The 24,467-nt window shown below is 46.9% G+C and overlaps 1 protein-coding gene across 6 annotated transcripts in view; it reads left to right on the forward strand.

Moving 5' to 3' along the window:
- pax2a (paired box 2a) overlaps nt 1–24,262 on the forward strand; it is a 177,098-nt gene extending 152,836 nt beyond the window's left edge. For 2 of the 6 annotated variants that reach the window (XM_070865422.1, XM_070865423.1), the window contains exons 8-10: nt 4,872–4,973; nt 20,036–20,122; nt 23,902–24,262. In XM_070865422.1, the coding sequence (XP_070721523.1) occupies nt 4,872–4,973; nt 20,036–20,122; nt 23,902–24,023 (311 nt within the window). In that variant the 3' untranslated portion in view covers nt 24,024–24,262. Of the gene's footprint in view, nt 1–4,871; nt 4,974–20,035; nt 20,123–23,882 lie in introns of all 6 variants that reach the window. The other 4 variants (XM_070865424.1, XM_070865425.1, XM_070865427.1 and 1 more) reach the window with 3 other exon arrangements.
- The last annotated feature ends 205 nt before the right edge of the window (nt 24,263–24,467 follow it).

Below are 24,467 nucleotides of genomic sequence, written 5' to 3' on the forward strand. Positions count from 1 at the left end.
GACAGGATAGATGCTGGGAGGATGTTTCCTCTGGCTGGGGAATCTAGAACCAGGGGTCACAGTCTCAGAATAAGGGGTCGGCCATTTAGGACTGAGATGAGGAGAATTTTCTTCACTCAGGGGGTGGTGAATCTTTGGAATTCTCTGCCCTAGAGGGCTGTGGATGCTCAGATGTATATTCAAGACAGAGATCTTTAGGTTTTTGGATACTAAATGAACCAAGGGAGATGGGGCTAGTGCAGGAAAGTGGAGTTGAGGTAGAAGATCAGCCATGAATGGCGGAGCAGGCTCGTGGGGCCGAATGGCCTACTCCTGCTCCTATTTCTTATGTTCTTATAGGTGTGGGTTAATGCCCTTGTGATAGGTGTGTGTACTGTTACTGCGTAGTGTGGTACAGACTAGGAGAGATAACATTGCAGAAACCAGTGACAAGCTGCTGGTACAAATAAGATATCTTGCTGTCCCTGCACATGTCCTCCCATATCTGCGTGTTTTAACATTTTGAAAGTGTTAAAATCTCAGAAGCTGGCACAGGCAGTGCTTGAAATATTTCTGAAAGTTCTGAAATTTTTCCATTCCAAGCTCTTGATCCCCGCGACGGCTCGCAGGGCGAGAAGCAGCAGCAACAGCATGCTTCCTAAAGACATTAATGTGTCTGCGGATCTCTGGCTGGGGAACTTGTGTCAAAAGGGGGCTTAGGCTGAAAAGATGCAAAAAGGGTCTCCTCGGGTATCAGAGACTGGTATCTGAGTGGTCGCGTAACAAAATGGCAAGGATTTGAAGATTTCGATTGTTGTAGCAACAGGAATCTTCTGCTCTTATTCAGCAATACCTGAGTCCAGCTCAACACTATACTATGTCTACAGAGTTGGGCTGGGAGGAAGTCTCTGGCAGGCCTAATGGTGTGGGGCTTACCTTCTCCGTTTTAGCAGAGATTAAAGAACAGACAGTGGATTCAAATGAAATAGATGGGGGAAGAATAGAGGTGACAGAGAGTCATCTTTGGTTACAGTAAAAACAAACTGTTACACACGCATTTTCTAAACAATGCTTATAGTCATGCTTATAAGATTATATACCTCCCCCACTACAATCCTATCCTGTGTGTGAGTGCCTGAGTCAGAATGAGAGGGATAGAGTGTCCTCTCACTTCTGTTGCTTGGTGTTACCACTCTGATTTACCAGACAGGCTTAAAACAAGAGTCTGTACCACACAGCTCTTTTCACCCTGGAACTGGAAGCTAAAAGCCATAGGAGCTCAATTGTTGGGGGAGTCTGTCAGAAGGTGATGCACAAATCAGGCCAACCATTGAGCAAACAGGTCTCACACAGGAGACCGCTCATTGGCCAAGCTTTTGGTCACCACTCCAAATAACTCTTTCTTTTCCATATTGTGTATTTTTATGCTTACACCTCTACAACGTGCTTTGGGATGTTACTCTACATTAAGGGCCCCCATATAAATGTAAACTGTATCTGTTCTGTGCTGTTTGTGGGATCTTGCTGTTTGCGGGATCTTGCTGTTTGCAACTGTTCCGCCACACTTCCCTGCATTATAGTGGCTGTACCTCAAAAGAATTTCATTGGCTGTAAAACGCTTTGGGACGTCCTGAGGTTGTGAAAGGCGCGACATAAATGCAATTTCTTTCTTTCCTTTTTAAATTGAATTTTTATAACGTGTAACAACAACAACTCTATATAAGCACCTTTTAACGCAGTAAAATGTCCCAAAACACTTCACAGGAACATTATCAGACACTATTTAACACCGAGCCACATAAGGAGATATTAGGAGGAGAGAGAGGCGGAGAGGTTTAGGGAGGGAATTCCTGAGCTTCGGGCCTAAACAGCTGAAGGCACGGCCACCAATGTGGGGCGAAGGCAATTGGGGATGTGCAAGAGGCCAGAATTGGAGGAGCGCAGAGCTCTCGGAGGGTTGGAGGACTGGAGGAGATTACAGAGCAGGCTGGGGACATGGAGGAATTTGAACACAAGTACAAGAGGTGTCTCAGACATGTCTGATGGAAAAATACAGCTAAGGCCCCAATTTTCATATTTTAAGCAGAGTCCCTGTTAAAATCCTCATCTTCATTTACAAATTTCTCGTTGCTCTCACCTCACCCTATTGCACCAAATCCTTCCAGCCCACCTCTTCCCCCTCCCTCTACACTGCATACTCTCACCCTCTGACTCTGGCCTTGTGTGAACCCTCCTCTGGCGCCAAAGCCTTAAGCTGTCTTAACCCTTCTCCCCTCCCGGAACCTCTCCACATCCATTCTTTCCCCCCCTCAAAAGCCATCTTTCCAACCAAACACATGACCACCAGCTCGCAGTATCTCTTAATTACCTCCATTTGCAAAGCATCTCGAGGCTTTTTCTTTGTGCGTTTCTGACTGAGCAACCTCCGTCCTTTCCCCTTTCATTGCAAGAACAGCTGGCTGCTTCTCTCTGTCTGTCTCTCTCTTTCCATCACTACACTCCATCTGCCTGAATTCTTTGCCATTCTGTACAAGAAATAATCCAATAATTTGTGCAAATGACTCCAGCCTCCCTGCTGCCTGTTGAGCGAAGTATGGTCCTCTCGTGTGAGTGATTTGGGGAGTGAGCAGACCACCACAAGCTGCTCTTGCTCATTCAGAACTTTCTGTAGGAGTCACGGTGCCTTCAGAATGACCTTCTGCGATACTAATACACGGACATTTAACACATCCGTATGAAATTCTGCTGTGCGCTGTTTTAACAGAAGTGCTGATTCCTGTATCTTTAGTTGGTTAAGGCCTCAATTAAAATAATGAACAATGTCATGTTATATGAAAGTGTTAAATGTTTTACACAAATATCACACTTTTCAGGGCTAATGATATTTAAAAAATGTTATTAAAAGATAGCTATGATTATCTATTCTTAACGTGTACCGACTGTTTTAGTTTGTTGATTAATATGGGTGTGTGTGGGTGTGTGTACGCATCCATGTGTGTGTGCGTGTTTGTGCGTGTGCATGGGCATCTGTGTATATCCACGTGTATGCGTGTTTGTGTGTGCACGTGTGTATCTGTGTATATCCATGTGTGTGTGCGTGTTTGTGTGTGTGCATGTGTATCTGTGCATATCCATGTGTGTGTGTATGTGTGTGTGTGTGTGTGTATGTGCGTGCGTGGGGTTTCAGCATTTGTGTGTGCACACGTGTGTGTCTGTGTGTTTGATCAGACCTTGCTCGTTGAGCTGCCCATGACAGAAGGGGCATTCTGCCCAGGTTGTGACTCCATGTTTCATCTCCTTGTGGAGAACGCAAGATAATAAAATATTTGCAATTTATTAATCAACAGTCTAATTGCTGGTCAGTTAATGACTTTTCCTCCTGGTGTCTTAATCGTTTCTTCTATTGTGCAGTGTTGAGAACCATAGATTAAACAGACTCATCAGGGTGATTATCTGAGACTTGTCTACTGAGCAACAAGGGGAACTGGGATCAGCCTGCAGATATGGCTGACACCCAACACATCCACAAATGGGGCGTGGACACATATTCGTATGCACATACATTTACTCACTCACATGCACAATTACTCGCACTCACACTTACCCATTCACTCAGACACACACCGACTCACACACACACTTACCCTCACCTACTCGCTCAGTCAAACAGCAATAACAATTTGTATTTATATAGCGCCTTTAACATAATAAAACATCCCAAGGCACTTCACAGGAGTTTTAGAAGACAAAAAAAAATTGACACCGAGCCACATAAGGAGAAATTAAGGCAGGTGACCAAAAGTTTGGTCAAAGAGGTAGGTTTTAAGGAGTGTCTTAAAGGAAGAAAACGAGGTAGAGAGGCGGAGAGGTTTAGGCAGGGAGTTCCAGAGCTTGGGGCCTAGACAACAGAAGGCACGGCCACCGATGGTTGAGCGATTATAATCAGGGATGCTCAGGAGGGCAGAATTAGAGGAGCGCAGATATCTCGGGAGGTTGTGGGGCTTCAGGAGATTACAGAGATAGGGAGGGGCGAGGCCATGAAGAGATTTGAAAACAAGGATGGGAATTTTTAAATTGAGACGTTGCTTTACCGGGAGCCAATGTAGGTCAGCGAGTACAGGGGTGATGGGTGAGTAGGACTAGGGCAAATCAGGATACAGGCAGCCGAGTTTTGGATGACCTCAAGTTTACGTAGAGTAGAATGTGGGAGGCCAGCTAGGCGTTGGAATAGTCAAGTCTAGAGGTAACAATGGATGAGGGTTTCAGCAGCGGATGAGCTGATGCAAGGGCTGAGACGGGCGATGTTACGGAGGTGGAAATACGCGGTCGTGCCGCGAATATGTGGTTGGAAGCTCATTTCAGGGTCAAATAAGACACCAAGGTTGCGAATAGTGCTTCAACTTTAGACAAATATTAGGGAGAGGGATGGAGTTGATGGCTACGGAACGGAGTTTGTGGCGGGGACCAAAAACAATGGCTTCGGTCTTCCCAATATTTAATTGGAGAAAATCTCTGTTCATCCAGAACTGGATGTTGGACAAGCAGTCTGACAATTTCGAGACCGTGGAGGGGTCGAGAGAAGTGATAGTGAGGTAGAGCTGGGTGTCGTCAGGGTACTTGTGGAAACTGACTCTGTGTTTTTGGATATCGCCATGCGGCAACATGTAGATGAGAAACAGGAGTGACAGATAGATAGATAGATTGATCGATCGACCGATCGATCCTCTGGGTACACACTCACTCACTCACTTAGATAGGCAATTACTCACTCACTAACTCACTCACTCACTCACTCACATATTCACACACACTCACAATAAATAACATTTAGTTGTTCTCTGCAACGCCGCAGTGCATCCGATTGATACTTAAGGCTGTGTTTGCTTTTCCAGGCCGTGACATGGCAAGTACAACTTTACCTGGTTATCCTCCACATGTCCCACCGACTGGGCAGGGCAGCTACTCCACCTCCACACTGGCTGGCATGGTTCCAGGTAATTCAAAGCTTTAATGCGATGTCTTCAATGTGAAGTGGGGTGGGGGGGTGGGAGGGGGTGAATTAAAAGTCTGGGAAATCTTTTATCTGTGACTATAAGAACATAAGAATTTGGAGCAGGAGTAGGCCATATGGCCCTTCGAGCTTGTTCTGCCTTGAATCAGATCATTGCTGATCTGCAACCTCAACTCCACTTTCCCGCCCAATCCCTATACCCCTTGAATCCCCTAGAGTCCAAAAATCTATATCCCAGTCCTGAATTTACTCAACGACTCAGCATCCACAGCCCTCTGGGGTAGAGAATTCCAAAGATTCACCACCCTCTGTGTGAAGAAATTCCTCCTCATCTCTGTCTTAAATGGCTGACCCCTTATCCTGAGACTGTGCCCCCTAGTTCTAGACTCTTCAGCTAGGGGAAACAACCTCTAAGCATCTACCCTGCCAATCCCCTTCAGAATTTCATAGGCTAGAAATTCAGCATCGCCCGTTTGGTGGCAGTATCAGTTGGGAAGAGCGAGACTTAGCGTCAGACACTGAAGTCTTGCCCCACTCCGGAAATTCGGGTTACCGCCCCGGAAGGAAGTGGAGCGCTAAATCAAGCTCTCCTCTCTCTTCCTGGGGCGCATAGGGGCGGGGGGAACGCCTCAGCAGCACTGAGCACTGTGCCGCGTCTGAGGGGCTCTTCCCTCACACTGCCGACTGTGCAAAGTAACGAGGGACCTACCTGAACCATCATGGAGTGGGGGCGCCATGCACTCAGCCCGGCCCTCAAGCAGAGTGACACCGCGAAGAAACCGCTTCAGCAGCGCCCAGAAGAAAGTACGTTTTTTTCCATTTTCCCCTCGACCTTTAATCATCGCCCCGGTAGCGGCTGGCCGCCCGAGCTACGCCTCCTGCAGCTGTCGGTTTTCGCCCGGCGCTGCCGTGGGAGGGCGGGGGGGGGCGGGTGGAACGATAACGGGGTGATGCACGCGCCGATAATGTCATGATCTCTGGGCGCTGGAGATCGGGGCGCAAAGCTTTAGCGCCGCCGCAAAACTCCCGCCCAATATGGCGGAAGTCGCTAACAGCACCGTGCTCGGTTAGTAACTCATTTGTGCCCCGTTAAACCCCCGGGGATGCTAACGGGAAGCGCAAATGAGTTGAATTTCTAGCCCTATATGTTTCAATAAGAACACCTCTCATTCTTCTAAACTCCAGAGAGTATAGACCCAATCTACTCAATGCTCATCGGACAACCCTCTCATCCCATGGATCAATCTAGTGAACCTCCATTGTACTGCCTCGAAGCAAGTGTATCCTTCCTTAGATAAGGAGAACAAAACTGTGCACAGTACTCCAGGTGTGGTCTCTCCAAAACCCTGTACAATTGTAGTACGATTTCCTTATTCTTGTACTCCAACCCTCTAGCAATAAAGGTCCGTCATGCCATTTGTCTTCCTAATTGCTTGCTATACCTGCATGCTAACTCTCTGTACTGGAACAACTAAAGCTCTCTGAACACCAACATTTAATAGTTCCTCACCATTTAAAAAAATATTCTGCTTTTCCATTCTTCCTACCAAAGTAAATAACCTCAAAATTCCCCACATTATACTCCAGCTGCCACCGTACTGCCCACTCACTTAACCTGTCTAGAAACATAGAAATTTACAGCGCAGAAGGAAGCCATTTCAGCCCATCGTGTCTGCGCCGGCCGACAAAGAATCGCACGGTCCTTCGTCAGCAGCCCTAAAGGTTGCATATCCCTTTGCTGGCTCTTTGTGTCCTCCTCGTAGCTTACTGCCCCATCTAGCTTTGTATCGTCAGCAAACTTGGATACATTACACTCGGTCCCTTCATCTAAATCATTGATATAGATTGTAAATAGCTGACGTCCAACCACTGATCTTTGCAGTACCCCACTAGTTACAGCTTGCCAACCTGAAAATTACTCATTTATTCCTACTCTCAGGAAAGAGGAACCACCTTCATGAAAAAGTGTTTAGCATTCCTTTTTTTGGATACAGAATAAGAACAGTACCTTGTTTTCAACATAAGTGAGTGATGATGATGCATTTGACATGATAGAAACATAGAAAATAGGTGCAGGAGTAGGCCATTCGGCCCTTCGAGCCTGCACCACCCTTCAATAAGATCATGGCTGATCATTCACCTCAGTACCCCTTTCCTGCTTTCTCTCCATACCCCTTGATCCCTTCAGCTGTAAGGGCCATATCTAACTCCCTTTTGAATATATCTAATGAACTGGCCTCAACAACATTCTGTGGTCGAGAATTCCACAGGTTTGCAATTCCCTGAGCATCTTGTGTGGAATCATAGAACCGTACGATTTTACAGCACAGAGGATGGTCATTTGGCTCATCCTCGCTATACTGGCTCTCTAAAAGAGATATCCACTTAGTCCCATTCCCCTGCCCTATCCTCGTACACATTAAATATTTATTATCCATTTGCCTTTTAAAATCAACAGTTGATTCTGCTTCTGCCATTGTTTCTGGTGGGGCAATCCATGAACTAACAACTCTAAAAACATTCCCTAACCTCTCTATTCTTTCTTTGGTGATGATCTTCAATTTATGCCCTTTAGTTTCTGGATCGCCAACCAGTGCAAAAGAGTGTCCCCATTCATCTCATTAATACCCTTTAAAATGTACCATTTCTTTCTGATCGCTTAACCTTCTCTGTCTTAATGAAGAGAGCTCCAGTTTGACTAACCTCTAAAAAAGTTTGCCAAAGAGTTTTTCAGCAAGGTGACGCTTTTTCAGAAGACTATCCCACCATCAGAATCCCTTTAAAGGAGGAAATGTTAAAATCAGAACCCCTTGTAATTCCTCATTAGCAATCCTTTTAGAGAGAGAGGGAGGCTTATCATTGGGATCTCTTTTAAAGAGAGCAGCCAGTGTTTCCGCCAGTTAAAGTCACCTGAAATCGGCCGAGAGTGCGGAGACGATCGAGGAATTCTAAGCGCAACTTACGTCGAGCGTCAATCGCATTTCCACGAGCTTTAACGCCGGTTTAAAAATCACCGCGCTGGAAGCCGGCCCCGCCCACTCAACTGGCCACGCCCCCAGATCACCATGCCGACATTTCCAGCAACTGCGTCAGTTTGCGGAACTTTGAGGAGGCCCTTCAAATTAAGCTTTTTTTTAGGCGCAAAGTAGGCAGGCTTTTAAAGTTCTTAAATGCTAAAAAATATTTAATTTACAAAGAACCTGCCCACTGTACTTCAATGAAACTAGTAAATGGTTCAGTATAGTTTTTTTATAAAAACATTTTCAGTGATTTAAAATCGGGTGGTGGACTGGACACTGTGATTGAAAATGCTTATTTTTTGTGATAAACGCCATTTTCAGCTGCATTAATAAAACTGCACCAGGTTACCACTCTTAAGTACATCAAAGAATATTTTTTTAACGCAAGGAAAAAGGAATAAACAATCCCATTCTGTTGCGCTGCCAGAGTGCGCTGGTTCACGGAAGAGTTTGTGTTTGTGACTATGCAAATGAGTTTGAGCAGAAACTTGAATCCAAACTTGACTTTGGAAAACCAGCGCAGTTTGCGCCCAGTTTGCCAATTGGGCCCAAAGCAGGAAGTCTACCCCAAGGTGTTGGCAAGCAGGCTGTGGTAATCCCCATGCTGTGATGTTCTTGAATTTCCACATAGCCCTTGGCAATGTTTCTTACGAAAAGCTATCGATTAAACTCAAAATTGTGGGGATTCAGGGTAAACCTTTGGGAATAAAAGAGAGGAGAGAAAGGAACAAAGAATGAACTTGAATTTATATAGCACCTTTCACGACTTCGGGTTAGAAACATAGAAAATAGGAGCAGCAGTAGGCCATTTGGCCCTTCGCGTCTTCACTGCCATTCAATATGATCATGGCTGATCCTCTATCTCAACACCATATTCTTGCTTTTTCCCCATACCACTTGATGCCTTTTGTGTCTAGAAATCTATCTATCTCCTTCTTAAATATATTCAGGGTTGTCCCAAAGCACATCCAATTAATTACTTTTGAAGTGTGGTCACTGTTGTAATGTAGGAAACACAGCAGCCAATTTGCAAACAGCAAGGTTCCACATACACTAATAAGATAAGAGACCAGATTATTAGTTTTGTGATGTTGTTTGAGCGATAAATGTTGACTAAGACTCTGGGGAGAACCCTCCTGCTCTTTTTCAAATAGTAATGTTTATATCCACCTGAGAGAGCATCCATGTCCGTCGCTTAATGTCTCATCTGAAAGGCAGCACCTCCGACAGTGCAGCACTCCCTCGGCACTGCACTGGGAGTGTCAGCCTAGATTTATGTACTCAAGTCTCTGGAGTGGGGATTGAACCCACAACGCTGACAATGGCTTTGGTCTTCCCAATATTTATTTGGAGGAAATTTCTGCTCATCTATTGGTGGATGTCGAACAAGACAATTCAGAGACAGTGGAGGGGCGAGGGAGCTGCTGGGGAGGTAGAACTGGGAGTCATTAGTGTACAAGTGGAATCTGACTTTGTGCTTTTGCATGATGTCGCCAAGAGGCAGTATGTAGATGAGAAATAGGAGGGGGCCAAGGATAGCTCCTGGGGGTGAAACAATCAGAAGCTAGACTAGGGGAACATTAAAATCTCTCTTAATGGATGAATCAAGATGGGCTGAATGGCCTTCTTCGTCATTTATTGTCTTGTGACCTTAATGAGTGCCTCTCCGTTCTTGGCCAGCAGTGGGGTGGGGTCTTGGGTGCTTGGGCTGGAGGTGGTCTTGACTGCACTGAAGAATCCTCGCAAGTCATGGCTGTCGGCCAGCCGCTGGATTTCCTGTGCTTTCTCCACCCTCCTTTATTCTTTAGGTCGCGGGTTTTTTGTTGGACCTCGGCCTTCAGCCGCCTATAGAGCTGCTTTGCTGCTCCCGAGTTGGGTTGCTGCTTTAAGTTCAGCAATGCCTTGCGCTTGTGGCTTATTAGCTCCTGGATCTCCTGGTCGTTCTCGTCAAACCAGTCTTGGTGGTTCCTGGTTGAGTGACCGAGCGTCTCTTTGCAGGCGCTGGTTATGGAGGCCTTGAGGGCAGACCAGGAGCTGTGGGAACTCTACGTCTCAGGGTCATCGAGGGTCGCCAGGTTGGTAGTAAGACTGTATAGGGCTTTCTTAACTGGGTCTTTGAGTGACCCAGAGTTGATTTTTCTGCAGCATTGTTTCTGTTGCTGTCACTGCTTTGGGGCTATATTGATGTTAATGTCAAAGATCCTTCACCAACCTGTCCCCGCCACACATCACTGCCCCCCAATCATCAAAATCCACAGCTTGGCCTTGGACAACAAGGACCATTTTCCATACCTCGAGAGCCTACTATCAGCAAGGGCAGACATCGATGGCGAGGTCCAATCCGCCTCCAGTGTGTTAGAGCAGCCTTTGATTGCCTGAGGAAGAGAGAGTTTGAAGGCCAGGACCTCAGATCTGGCACCAAGCTCATAGCCTACAGGGCAGTAGTGATACCCGCCCTCCTATGTGGACTATATACAGCAGACACCTCAAAGCGCTGGAGAAGTACCACCAGCCCTGCCTCCGCAAGATCTTGCAAATCCACTGGGAGGATAGACGCACCAATGTCAGTGTTCTCGATCAGGCCAACATCCCCAGCATCAAAGCACTGACCACACTCAACCAGCTCCGTTGGACAGGCCACATCGTCCGCATGCCCGACACGAGACTCCCTAACCAAGTGCTCTACTCGGAATTCATACATGGCAAGCGAGCCCCAGGTGGGCAGAGGAAACGTTTCAAGGACACCCTCAAAGCCTCCTTGATAAAGTGTAAAATCCCCAATGGCAACTGGGAGTCCCTGGCCAAAGACCGCCCTAAGTGGAGGAAGAGTATCCGGGAGGGCGCTGAGCACCTCAAGTCTCGTCGCCGAGAGCATTCAGAAACCAAGTGCAGACAGTGGAAGGAGCGTGCAGCAAATCAGACTCCCCACCCACCCTTTCCTTCAACCACTGTCTGTCCCACCTGTGACAGAGACTGTAATTTCCGTATTGGACTGTACAGCCACCTGAGAACTCATTTTTAGAGTGGAAGCAAGTCTTCCTCGATTTCAAGGGATTGCCTATGATGATGATGATGTCTTGTTATCGTTTGAAGAGGCCTAGTAAATACCAGAAGCCTGAATGCCCAAAACAGTGTCTGACTTCAATTCTGACAAGTTCAAAGACTTGTTCCAATTTTAATCGACAAATTGTGAGCACATGCTACAGAATAAACCACCTTTTGTGATTATAGGACGTATCACATAACTTAACATGAAAAAGAACTTCTTTCCCCTTTAAGCTCACATTGTGTTGTGTGGTATAGAACCATATGGGAAAGGAGGGTCCCATCTTGGTCCGGGTGCTTTCAGTTGGGTGCCACAATTGGCTAAGGCATCACTGGGCTAAAAGAGGTGGGGCAGGTATAAATCAGCACTTTACTCGTGAACATACGCAGGCTTCTGCTGAGGACAAGTTTGGGCTCAGTTATAATGCCTCTGTGAAGCGCATTGGAATAGCTGTTGTTGTTGTCATTGGTGGAATAGTTGCTGACACTTAGGCCTCAATTTTAACCCCCCACCGTCCACCTCCCACATCAACGGGCAGGAACAAGTTGGGCGCGGGGTTAAAATCCTAAAATTTGAGACCCGACCGCATTCCCCGACTCCGTAATATTAACAGCGGCGATTCAGGCCCTGGTCGAGGCTCCTGCTTGATATGGAGTGCTCACTTCCTCCCCATAGGCCCGCACCACAATTATCCATATCAAGGGACGTTCAGCTCAAGTTAGCGAGCCCCGAGGTCCCAATCCTCGCCCGCACAAAGGCCGTTGATTCCTGGAAGCAGAACGGCTCCTTTTGGAGCAGAAGTCCCAAAAAAGGTAAATTCGACGTTGAGCCTGGAAGGGTCTGGGGTAGCTCAGGTGGAATGGCTATGAGCCGCACCCCATTTCAAGGGCAGGTAAGGATGGCCACCATGGATGCCCCTTCGCATGGGGTGGGAGATCACTCTGGTCACACAAATTACTCCACCTCCAGGATGTGAGACATCTCACCTGGGGCCAGGGTGAGTGGAGGTACTGGTCCATCCCTCTTGTAGTTACGGTGGACCCTCAGAAATGTTGGGGCCCATACCTGCCAATGCATAAGAGGAACTGGGATTCTGTTAGTAGAAACCCTGGCAGATTGTAATTGGCCTAGCTCCTACTAATTCTAGCTGAGTGGGGTGTCTGAGGGGCAACAGAATCCACTGCATGGTCTCTGAAGCTATGACTACCTGATTTGAAATTTCATAATCTTCTTGTCAATTTTTTAAAGCCAAACAATGTTACGATATTTGTAATCTGTACTTTTTCATGTGTCGGAAATAGAGGTAGACAACATGAGGGAGAGAGAGTAAAGAAAGAGAAAGAGAGAAAGGGATATATATATAGAGAGGGAGCGAGAGAGAGACAGAGATAGCGAAAGGGATGGAGTGAGAGAGCAAGAAAGAGATAGAGAGAGAAAGAGAGCTAAAGGGATAGAGAGCGAGAAAGAGAGAGGAAAAGATAGCATAAAGGGATAGAGATAGGGATGGTGACTAATGTAAAGGAAAGTATCTCATAAAGAGAGAGATAAAGATAGAGATCTGACTCGAGTAAAGGTAGGAAAAACACCTCATAGATAGAAAGCGATAAGAGAGACAGAGGGCCGGCTGACATTAACACACGGAAACCAGTTGGGAAAAATCCAATGTTGAGGAGCAAATTGAACATGTTTGATTACTATCTAGAATGAGATAGGATAGTTGCTTCCAGTCACATATCACCCCAGAGCTCATTATCTAACACACACTTTCCTGAGTCATCGATAAACATTGTGAGCTGTGCAGGTGCCATGGAGCGTATCTGGTTCCCCTCTACTTAACCTGCGGTTCAGGTTCAAGAGAAGCATTTCAGGGTCAGAGAATAGAAGAAAGGTCTGTAAATATTTAAATCACAGTCTTGGTCATGAGTCACAGTCTTCCTTTCCGCCCCAGAACTCTCACAAGCGTGCCAATCAATCCCCGCGCAAAGGTCCTAGGAGGTTTCAAACCTCTCTAAGTGAAACATTGGCAGCAGGTCCTGGAAGCTGATGGATCTGGATTACCAGCGAACGCCTTTACAGATTACAGAATCTTTTGCTCCACCATCCTCTGTGCCAAACTTGTCAAGCCCCACTTATTTGCAGTGCAATCTGGTTTAACATTGTTCTATATTTAATGCGTCCCACTGGCTGTATTTAAACGGACTGATACTTTTTGACTGCAGTTTTGATTCTAACATTTCCCTAATGTTGTCAACTCCGAAGACTTTCAGCATCGGGATGCACTTTCCAACAGGGAGCAGGCGACGTGGGAGCTCAGCTGCCATAGATGTGGCCGAACTCTGTGATTTCCCATCCGGAAAATTGCAGGGCACAACTTTGGGATTTCTGAACGCGCACTCCCAATACAGAGATACCACAGCAGAAGTGGCATTTGGAAAATCAACCCTGTAACCTCTAACAAAACGCTCCCTGTACAAGTCTTGTACATTAAATAAGATTTTTGCAATTTTTTAAACAAAACTGCAGCCAGCTCTGTTGCTGGAAAAGGGTCTCTGTATATTTGAAAACAATTGTCTTTAATAAGAACATAAGAAATAGGAGCAGGAGTAGGCCATATGGCCCCTCGAGCCTGCTCCGCCATTTAATACGATCATGGCTGATCCGATCATGGACTCAGGTCCACTTTCCTGCCCCCTCCCCATAACCCCTTATTCCCTTATCGGTTAAGAAGCTGTCTATCTCTGTCTTAAATTTATTCAATGTCCCAGCTTCCACAGCTCTCTGAGGCAGCGAATTCCACAGATTTACAACCCTCTGAGAGAAGAAATTCCTCCTCATCTCAGTTTTAAATGGGCAGCCCCTTATTCTAAGATTCTGCCCCTTAGTTCTAGTCTTCCCTATCAGTGGAAACATCCTCTCTGCATCTATCTTGTCAAGCCCCCTCATAATCTTTGACGTTTCGGTAAGATCACCTCTCATTCTTCTGAATTCCAATGAGTAGAGGCCCAACCTCCTCAACCTCTCCTCACAAGTCAATCCCCTCATCTCCGGAATCAACCTAGTGAACCTTCTGTGCAATGCCTCCAAAGCCCTGTTTGAATTTCTTTTCAGCGCGATACACGTGTGACACCAAAAGTGTGACAGATGCATCTCAGAAATCTTGTACGTTAGGCAAGGCGACCCCATAACTCATGGGCGAGTAAGTTACGCAGAATAAACATGATGAGTACTTTCATGCTTCGATTTATTCAGCGTGTGCACGGGAAAGTCAAGTTAACTGAGTTAAAAATTAACAAGACGCTTAAGCGTTGGGAACGGAATTTCAATGGGGTTTGATAATGACAGTGATGAGGTGCCTCGATAATGTGCAGGTCTGCTCCAAAGTGCTTCAGGGCAGTCAGCACCTTAACAGACACTAAATAATCCATCCCAGAGGTGGGGAGTCTCTCTTAAGCCATTCCTTCACACCGGCAGTAATGCAACGCTATTGGCAAGGCCATAAGAATGGGGCGGGGCATGGTTTTTGAAGAGCTGAAGGGACAGAGGGGACGGAAACTGAAAATGACACATTTTGCATATATTGAACATCTTACAGGGCTTCTTACAGGGCTCGACAGGGTAGATGTAGGGAGGATGTTGCACCTGGCTGGGGAGTCTGGAACCAGGGGTCGCAGCCTCAGAAGAAGGGGTTGGCCATTTAGGAGATGAGGAGAAACTTCTTCACTCAGAATCTTTGTGATTCTCTACCCCAGAGGGCTGTGGGGGCTCAGTCGCTGAGCATATTCAAGACAGAGATCAACAGATTTTTGAATATTGAGAGAATCAAGGGGTGTGGGGGCAGTGCAGGGAAGTGGAGTTGAGGTCGAAGATCAGCCATGGTCTTATTGAATGGCGGAGCAGGCTCAAGGGGCCGAATGGCCTACACCTGCACCTAATTTTTATGTTCTTATGTTCAGCCAATGCAGTGGACATGATAGTTGAGCCACAGAAGCTGGTGCTATCATGCTGGGTTTTGATAGGGGAAGTAAAGAGAAACTGTGTCCACCTGGGGGAGGTAACCAGTGGGCACAGATTTAAGATAATTGATAAAAAAATCCAGGGAGCAGATGAGTTTTTCACACAGCAAGTTGTTACGTTATGGTATGCACCGCCTGAAATGGTTATGGAAGCTGATTCAATAGTCTCTTTCAAAATGGAATTGGATAAATACTTGAAAAGAAAAAGGGCTATGAGGAAGGAGCGGGGGAGCGGGACTAATTGGACAGCTCTTTAAAAGAGCCGTCACAGGCACGATGGGCCGAATGGCCCCCTTCTCTGCTGTAAGATTCCATATCCTGTTCTATATCCTGTTATTCATCATAAACTCAAGATGGCAGATGGGATAGCAGCTCCCTAGGGAGCTCTCCCCGAACCAACCTTCCGCTGGCCATCTGTTACCATCCTTCACCTCTCCCTCTCCACTGTTTAAGCCACCCCGCCCCCGGCCCTAACTTCGACTCCCCAAAGTATTTTTCCACCCCTAAAAACCGTACTGCAAGGGATATCCCCCATCCTGACTTACCTTCCAGATCAACCTCCCTGCTGCCTAGTCCCTCCAACTAGACCCTCACTTCTTGCTCCCCATTCAGCTGCTCCAACCGATCCCCAGCAATCTCAACGGCAGTGAGCCTCCGACCGGCTCTAACCACAGGTTTGGGCCCGACCTTCACTCCTCACCCTCACGCACGGGCCTCCCCCCCTTCAGACCTTCACTCCACTGGTAACATTCGGGCCTTCATGCCACTGGCGACGTTTGGGCCTTCATTCCACCGGTGATGTTCGGGCCTTCATCCCTCCGGCGACGTTCAGGCCTTCACTCACCGGCGACGTTCGGGCCTTCTTTTCTCCGGCGGTGTTCGGGCCTTCGCTCCACCTGCGACATTCGGGCCTTCACTTACCGGCGACGTTCAGGCCTTCCTTCCTCTGATGAAGTTCTGGCCTCCCCCCCACCTCCACCCTGCTCCCCTGGCCGCTGGCCCCATTCAGCGGTGGAGTCTCTGCTGAGCACATGGTGAGCACAACGGCTGTGGCTACTCTGACCTCTCTGACCTCTCCTTCTTCCATGAAGTGGGCCTCTGACCATTCCAATGCCTGCCCTCAGCCAGGCCTCGGTTCTCTTACCACCTCACCAAAGGGTGCTGCTCAGCGCCGAGCTTTCGGCTCGCACCCCGCCGTAGGTAACTAGGGCCATACAGCAGAGCCTGGTCACTAGTCGTCTTGGATCCCCTTGCCACTGGACCAAGACCTTGCTCTGCTAAGCCCGTGTGGTAGCCGGTGTACAACGGCCACCCCACGTTAAAAGAACTCACGAACAGGCATCTTCCACCCTTCAAATGAAGTTCGGGAGCTGGAACGGCAGGACAACTCCAACAGCGACAGCCTTCAACGACTGCCCCACCTGTGACAGTGACTGTAATTCCCGTATTGGACTCTACAGTCCATCTGAGAACTCACTTTTAGAGTGGAAGCAAGTCTTCCTCGATTTCGAGGACGATATGATACGAGATCCATAGTGGGTTTGGGGGAAAGGGAGAAGATGCGACCAATTTTCCTCTTCAGTATATGGGAATGAAGCTTCTGCTGGATGGAGTGCACAGAGGAAAATGGGGAGTGGAGGTTCAGATATGATTCCCACATCAGACCACAAGCATGCAAACCTTGCTAGAAACGGTGAATGTTGACCAACCTGCTGACGTTCAGTGTTGAGTCTCACACATGAAGAATGGGGACTTGGCTGAGGCACCAGAGGGGGAGTCAGCACCTGTGGGTCGACCCCCACAACTGGGAGCACTTTAATTTAAATGAATAGACGTGTAATTGGGCAAGCCTTGTTGCGGGCCCCATGTCCAATGTGTCTGGACATGGTCAGCCCAGATGTTGCTTTATATCCAAGCGCTAAATAGGACAACCTTGCCAAGTTGGGAAATGGGTGCCGAATGCGTCTTACCAAATCCGTGGAAAACTGAAAGAAAATTGTGAGACGGAACGATAATAACTGGCTCAAAAGACCGACAGCTAACGTCCCACAGTGATGTGAGACATGTCCGTCCTTTTCTGTTAACCATTTGTTTTCCCCTCCTGAACACGCTGACTCTTGCTGAGGTGCAGATCCACCGGCAAGCGGCCACCCACCGGTACCACCACACAAGTGACCGTGAGCTATTCCGCCATGGGGAGTGTCACAGCTCAGTTCCATCCTGTCCTCGCCCAGTTGCTACACACTGCCAGTGGTCAACCAGGTAGCAACTGGATGGGGGGGACCCTGTGCAGGGGCTCTGAGTCCAGCAGGAGTACGTTCAATTAATTTATGCTAACTGCAAAAAGAAGTTCACGGTCAGGTGAGCATGCAAAATGCCATTCACCCAGATTGTTACTTGTGTCTCTTGCGAGGGTATTTCACAGGGCAGTAAGATTCAGTAGGGGGTCAGCAATATCTTGTTCTGCAGCGTGGAGGCACCGACCTAAATGAGAACACCAGCGGCAGGTCGGGGCCATAAAAGAAGCAGCAAGTAGCGGCCTGGGAGCAGCGTGGAGGCAGGCTACCTCAGGGAGCAGCACGAGTTGCGACGGCAGTGAAGAGTTACATCATCAAGGTCCAGCTCGGTGATTGGAGCATGGGCAGATACAGCAGGAGCAGCGAGATCGGGACGAAGGAGCAGCGAGAGAATATGGAGGGACGTGATCGCGGCGCAGAAGAGGCGAGGGCGCAGGGGCAGCATGGGTCAGCCCACACTGCGATACGTGTGCGCACTAGGTCCGTGCAGCAGAACTGGTCTCCAGTCGTCTTGGTTAACCCTTGCCACTGGACCAAGACCTAGCTCTGTCAGGCCCGCGTGATGGCTGGTGTGCAACGGTCACCACACGTTAAAAAAATCCACGCACAGGCATCTTCCACCCTTCAGGATGTAGTTCAGGATCCGGAATTTTAGGTCCTTCATTGGAACATCCGTGAACTTATCATTTTTTGTGTGGAAGCAAGTCATCCTCGATAAGAGGGGCCACCTGATGATGATGATGTCCTGCAGGATTAGTGATGACCTTAATTGTGTGAACTCTCTCATTGGTTCAGGCGAAAGTGAACCAGCAAGGTCACTGAGCCTCAGCGACCTCCTCTAAATCTGTTTTCTGTCATCATGTTGCCCCTCCTACACTCTTCGCACGTCATCAAAGAAAGCAGAATATTTAGCCACCTTTGTTATTGTCCAGCACAAGCTATGCTCACTGTCAGCACAACTTTTATAGACTTCAAACGGCTAATTAAAGAGAGTAATAAAATATTAAGCACATATCTTCATCACTCTGTCTCTTCAGTCTGTCCATTCCACACTAATCTTCATCACTCACTCTCATCAGTCTATATCCCTGTGTTACTCTTCAATCTTTAGTGTCTATGGACATTTTTCTTCACTTATATCTCTTCTTGCGCGTTCTGTAACAGTTATCTTTGCCAATCTGTGACTTAATTGTATTTATGCAGTAATAATCTCCTACCGCAAAAGGCATAGATTCATGTAAAGGGAAGCTAGATCAGCACAAGCGGGAGAGAGGAACAGAGGGATATGCTAACAGGGTGAGATAAGGAGGGGTCGAGGAGGCTCGAGTGGAGCATAATCGCCAGTGGGGTTGAATGGTCTGTTTCTGTGTGGTAGATTCTATGTAATCTCCATCAGTACTTCTTTCGTGCATTAGCACTGTGTCCATTTATATCACACTTTCTCTTCACTACGCTTCATTCTTTCTTATATATAAGTGTATACATAATGTTAATCTGTCCGTTCAGTATGTACAAACATTAATCTTCATCAGTTCTTCACTTCAGCGACTACTTATTGTTGACTTCCTCACAGTTGTTTCTCAGTGCATATATTCAGTTGCATTCTTCAGCACTTTGCATCTTCAATGTAACCTTGTGTGCAGAGAATTCCCTTTGTGCTAACCTGCGTACAACATAAAAAAGACAGCGATGAGAAAAGACCGCTCATTCTCTTGAGTGCCCTGGGGCAGAAATTCCACAGCCCTTCCGGTACACCCTCAACGCAAACCCGCGGGAATATGGCGGAAGGGCGAGAAAATAGGCTGGGACTCAGATAGGCTGCTTCTCGAGCTTGCCTTGAGGGTTCCTGTGGTCTTCATTGAGGGAAAAACCCACCCCAAGCAAGACGGCCAATGTGGAAGGGGAGGTTTGGGAGCGGGGAGTTCCCATGTCCAGCCTGTCCGGGATCTGCTGTAAGGTTGGGCGTCAGTTTGCCGAGCGAAAAGAGGTATACCGGCCTTCTGAAGGGCAGCGGTGAGCCCCACAAAGTGGAGGCGGGGGGCGGGGACCAGGATTGTGTGATGAAGTCTTCCTGATATCTGTTTTAAATTTACATTTGATTAATTTAATTTGTGTGCTCTGGTTCTAGTTCCTTGTCTTAGTTTGTCACGATGATCTTTCAGTGCATAAATATATGCACATCTTCATCACATTGCCTCTTCAGTGTATGTGTAAAATTCTAATCTTCAGCACGCTGTCCATTCAACAACAACAACAACAACAACAATTACTTTCATTTGTATAGCGCCTTTAATGAAGTGAAACGTCCCAAGGTGCTTCACAGCAGTGTTATAAGACAAAACAAACAAATTTGACACCAAGCCACATAAGAAGAAAATGTACATATACAATGTTAATCTTCATCACAGTGTCTCTTCAGTGATATGTACAATTCTAATCTTCACCATGCCATTCCTTCAGTGCGCATATATAATGCTAATTTTCATCATGCTGTCTTTGAGATTTAGGTTGAGTTCCGGTAGTAATTCAGTGTATGGATAAACCACAGCGATAAACTGAACGTGAACTGCGCAACCAGGAACACGCAACTCACCCCAAAACAAAACGAAAGGGCGTCGAATTATTCTCAGCATTTTTTTAAGCATTGTCTTCTGTGTTTCTTTCCTCAGGCAGTGAATTTTCGGGAAACCCTTACACCCATCCACAGTACACGACCTACAATGAAGCCTGGCGTTTCACCAACCCAGGATTACTAAGTGAGTGTTTTCTGGGTCATTACTGCTACCTACTTTGTGTCTCTTTCTTCAGAAAGGCATCTGTAAAATGTGATCCGGTTTTAAGAAATATCTAACTGTGTACAAAATGGATTTGTGAATTGGGAATAGTGCAGCTTTTATTTTATTGCATGGTTCGATGTTAGTTTCACTCTCGCACAAGTACATATCACCATTTAAGGGTCGCTTTGAATTCCCGCACTAATTTACGTTTGGATTTCCCTTGATGGATCAGTGAGTGACTGCACTGCAAAGTGTAGGACTGTATCATGCAGGTCACAGCTTCCGACCTTGTCCTGTGCTGAGTTAGAGGATCTCAGTTACTGTAGCAGTGGGTTGACAGGCGTGAATACGACAATTTGCCTCAATACTCTCTGAGATAGCACTAGGAGTAGCCAGCTACTCCCCACACCTGGTTGCTACCCCATGAGCCTGCTGGTAAGAGTGTGTGTGTGTGTGTGAAAAATGGAAGATGTGATCAGGCTGAGCTGTGACGGCCCCCACGGCCGAATAGACTGCCTATTTTCACTTACCCGTGGGCTGGGTCCCAAAGAGTTGTCTTCACCTGTGAAACCCGATCCAACATGTGTCAGCTTCTTCAGGAGAAGCAAACTGCAAAGTCATGAATCATATTCACAGGGTGTCAAGCCAGACTTTTATTGTTTGTTTACACAATAGGCGCAATGCTACTTAGCAATTCTATAATTTAAACCCTTTTAAAAGCAGAGAGTGGGAGCTCTAGTGTGCTTAAAGCTACTTCTTTTTGTGATTAGTCAGGGAATAGAGTCATAGAGTTATTACCGCACAGAAGGAGGCCATTCGGCCCATCGAATCCATGCCGGCTCCCTGTAGAGCAATGCAGTCAGTGCCATTTCCCCCGCTCTATCCCCGGAGCCCTGCAAGTTTATTTCCCTCAAGTGCCAATCCAATTTCCTTTTGAAATCATTGATCGTCTCCACTTCCGTGGCCTCAGTTGGCCTCCATAAAATGGGACTGCACATGATCTTCATAAGCAGCTTGTCTGTTCTCTGGAAAGGTCTTTTGGCATACTGGACACTCGTAAACAAAGTGCTTCAGAACGTGCTGCTCGAAATCAAAGTGATCCAGGTTGAGCGGGAAGTCGACCTGATCCTCGTAGACAGCGCGTTCCAGGTCATTACCACCCGCTGCGTAAAAAAGTTCTTCCTCACATCCCCCCCCCCCCCCCCCCCCCCCACCGTATCTCTTGCCCAAAACCTTAAATCTGTGCCCCCACGTCCTTGTACCATCAGCTAATGTGAATAGCTTTGCTTTGTCTACCTTGTCTAAACCTGTCATAATCTTGTACACTTCTATCAAATCTCCCCGCAACCTCATTTCTATTTCAGGTACCCAGTATTAGCATCAAGCACTTTTAGCTCAAGTCTAGCACGGAAGTGAAGTTCCCTCTGCACTGCCCCAACCTCAACCGAGCGACTGTCTCATTTCCCACTTCAGTCATTGTCTGCGTGAGAGCGCCAACTTAGACTCAGATTTGTGCTGTGGGTCCACACCAAATAGAAGCTGGGTTGCAAATGCTCGAACTCGTTTCACATAGGACCCTTTACAGCTAGCACACAGAGACACCTTTGTCTTTACCAGTCTGGGCGAGATTTGAACCCAGGTCCCAGAGGTAAAATGATAGTGCCTAACCTGCTACACAACCCATTCTACTTAAAACCGCTTTAATCTTCATGAAGTACAGGCACTATGCTGCTTATTCCTCCTTGCTCTGGTTGAATAAGCCTCAGTGATATCAGCAGTGTGTATGGTATCGCTGGCAACTGACCCCGAAACCCCTGGACCTGTCACTGAGTGGTCATCCAAGCAACATTACAGCCAGGGTTCCCGTCGAAAGTGCTGAAATGCCTCGATTTTAAAATTCTCATAATTGTTATCAAATCCCTCCATGGCCTCGCCCCTCCTAGCTCGATAACCACGTCCAGCCCGACAACTCTCTGAGATCTCTGCGCTCCTCCAATTCTTTCCTCTTGCACATCGCCGATTTTAATCGCTCCACCATTGATGGCCGTGCCTTCAGCTGCCTGGGCCCTAAGCTCTGGAACTCCCTCCCTAAACCTCTCTGCCTCTCTACCTCTCCTCCTTTAAGATGCTCCTTAAAACCTACCTCTTTCACCTAACTTAATATCTCCTTATTTAGCTCGGTGTCAACTTTTGTTTGATAATCGTTCCTGTGAAGCACCTTTGGGATGTTTTACTACGATAAAGGCGCTATATAAATGCAAGTTGTTGTTGTATTTGTTGTTGAAATGAAGCATTGAAAGTGAACCCCTGGGCTGTAGAGGGTTAATAAATGTTATTACACAATTAGAAAAATGAAACTATTATTGAAACATATCTGAATGGTGCCAGGTGAAATTGGGGTGCTGGTACACAAGCTTGGTTGGCTGTCTTGCATGACTACCCTATCTCACCCCGTCTATGGGCAGTTGCCAAGCTGATGCCAGGCACTTCACCCCAGGAGGGTCAAATTGGGGGAGAATTGTCACTGTGCGACCTTTGCCACACATCCCGAGCATGGACTCAGGGCAGATTGGTGGCAGCGTGGGAGTAGGTTGCTTAGAAATGCCGAAGAGTGACGGGCAGGAAAAAAGCCCTCTGGTCCATCCAGCCCGTCCCATACAACTGCGATGCCTTATGCATCACACCCCACCCAACCCAAAAAAAATCAAAGAGCAAGTTATTATTTAAATGGAGAAAGATTGCAAAGTGCTGCAGTACAGCGGGACCTGGGGGTACTTGTGCATGAAACACAAAAGGATAGTATGCAGGTACAGCAAGTGATCAGGAAGGCCAATTGAATCTTGGCTTTTATTGCAAAGGGGATGGAGTATAAAAGCAGGGAAGTCTTGCTACACTTATTGGTGAGGCCACACCTGGAATATTGCGTGCAGTTTTGGTTTCCATATTTACGATATGATGTACTTGCTTTGGAGGCAGTTCAGAGAAGGTTCACTAGGTTGATTCCGGAGATGAGGGAGTTGACTTATGAGAAAAGGTTGAGTAGGTTGGGCCTCTACTCATTGGAATTCAGAAGAATGAGAGGTGATCTTATCGAAATGTATAAGATTATTAGGGGGCTCGCCAAGGTGGATGCAGAGAGGATAATTCCACTGATCGGGGAGACTAGAACTGGAGGGCATGATCTTAGAATAAGGGGCCGCCCATTTAAAACTGAGATGAGGAGGAATTTCTTCTCTCAGAGGGTTGTAAATCTGTGGAATTCGCTGCCTCAGAGAGCTGTGGAAGCTGGGACATTGAATAAATTTAAGACAGAAATAGACAGTTTCTTAACCGATAAGGGAATAAGGGGTTATGGGGAGTGGGCAGGGAAGTGGAGCTGAGTCCATGATCGGATCAGTCATGATCGTATTAAATGGCGGAGCAGGCTCGAGGGGCTGTATGGCCTACTCCTGCTCCTATTTCTTATGTTCTTATGTAATGTCCTGGGGGAGGCGAATATCCAGATGAAAACCCCAGGCCAATTTGAGAAAAGAAAAACATCTGGGAAATTCCTCTCCCCTTAGGCGATGGAAACTACTCTTGTTGGTGCATTGGCCCACGTAGACCTGGGAGCAGAAAGCTGACTGCTCTCACTAGATAACCAAACAAAACCCTGGGGGAGGGGTGGGGGGTGCACTGTTTGTTTCTAAGCTATATATGTCCTTCCAACTGGTCCATCTTCTCCTGTGTTAACTTTCAGGTTCCCCTTATTATTATAGTGCCGCATCCAGGGGTGCTGCACCCCCCACTGCTGCCACTGCCTACGACCGCCACTAGTTACTATGGCAACCACATGAAACTGCAAGATGAGGCTCTTGGGCTGCACATTGTACCAGTCTGATCAATTTCAACGGTGGGATGAAGAACTGGAAAACTTTATAGAAAAAACAAACTGTTTAATGTGTGAGTGCGATTGTAGGACGGACCAATGAATATCCACATTGGACAAGGCGGATCTCCCTAACTCTGGCTGCAATTGTTTATCCTTCAGATTGTGCTGCCATTGACACATTTAGGCTTTTTGGCTTAATTTCCCATTTCAGCCCCATTGATTCCTTATTGACTGGACAGAAAAAAAAATAAAGAAAAGGAAGCAAAATATCTCATATATATATATAGATATATATATATATATATATATGTGTGTGTCTATCTTAATGAATGGATTGATTTAACAAAAAAACACCTTAAAAAACTGCTTCAATGCTTCAAAATATGACTCAGCATTTGGACGAACTCATACTCCCATGTTTGACTTGGTGATTTCAATGATTCCAAATAAATA

Source organism: Pristiophorus japonicus, chromosome 22 (assembly GCF_044704955.1).
Source record: "Pristiophorus japonicus isolate sPriJap1 chromosome 22, sPriJap1.hap1, whole genome shotgun sequence".
In the NCBI taxonomy this organism is placed as follows: domain Eukaryota; kingdom Metazoa; phylum Chordata; class Chondrichthyes; family Pristiophoridae; genus Pristiophorus; species Pristiophorus japonicus.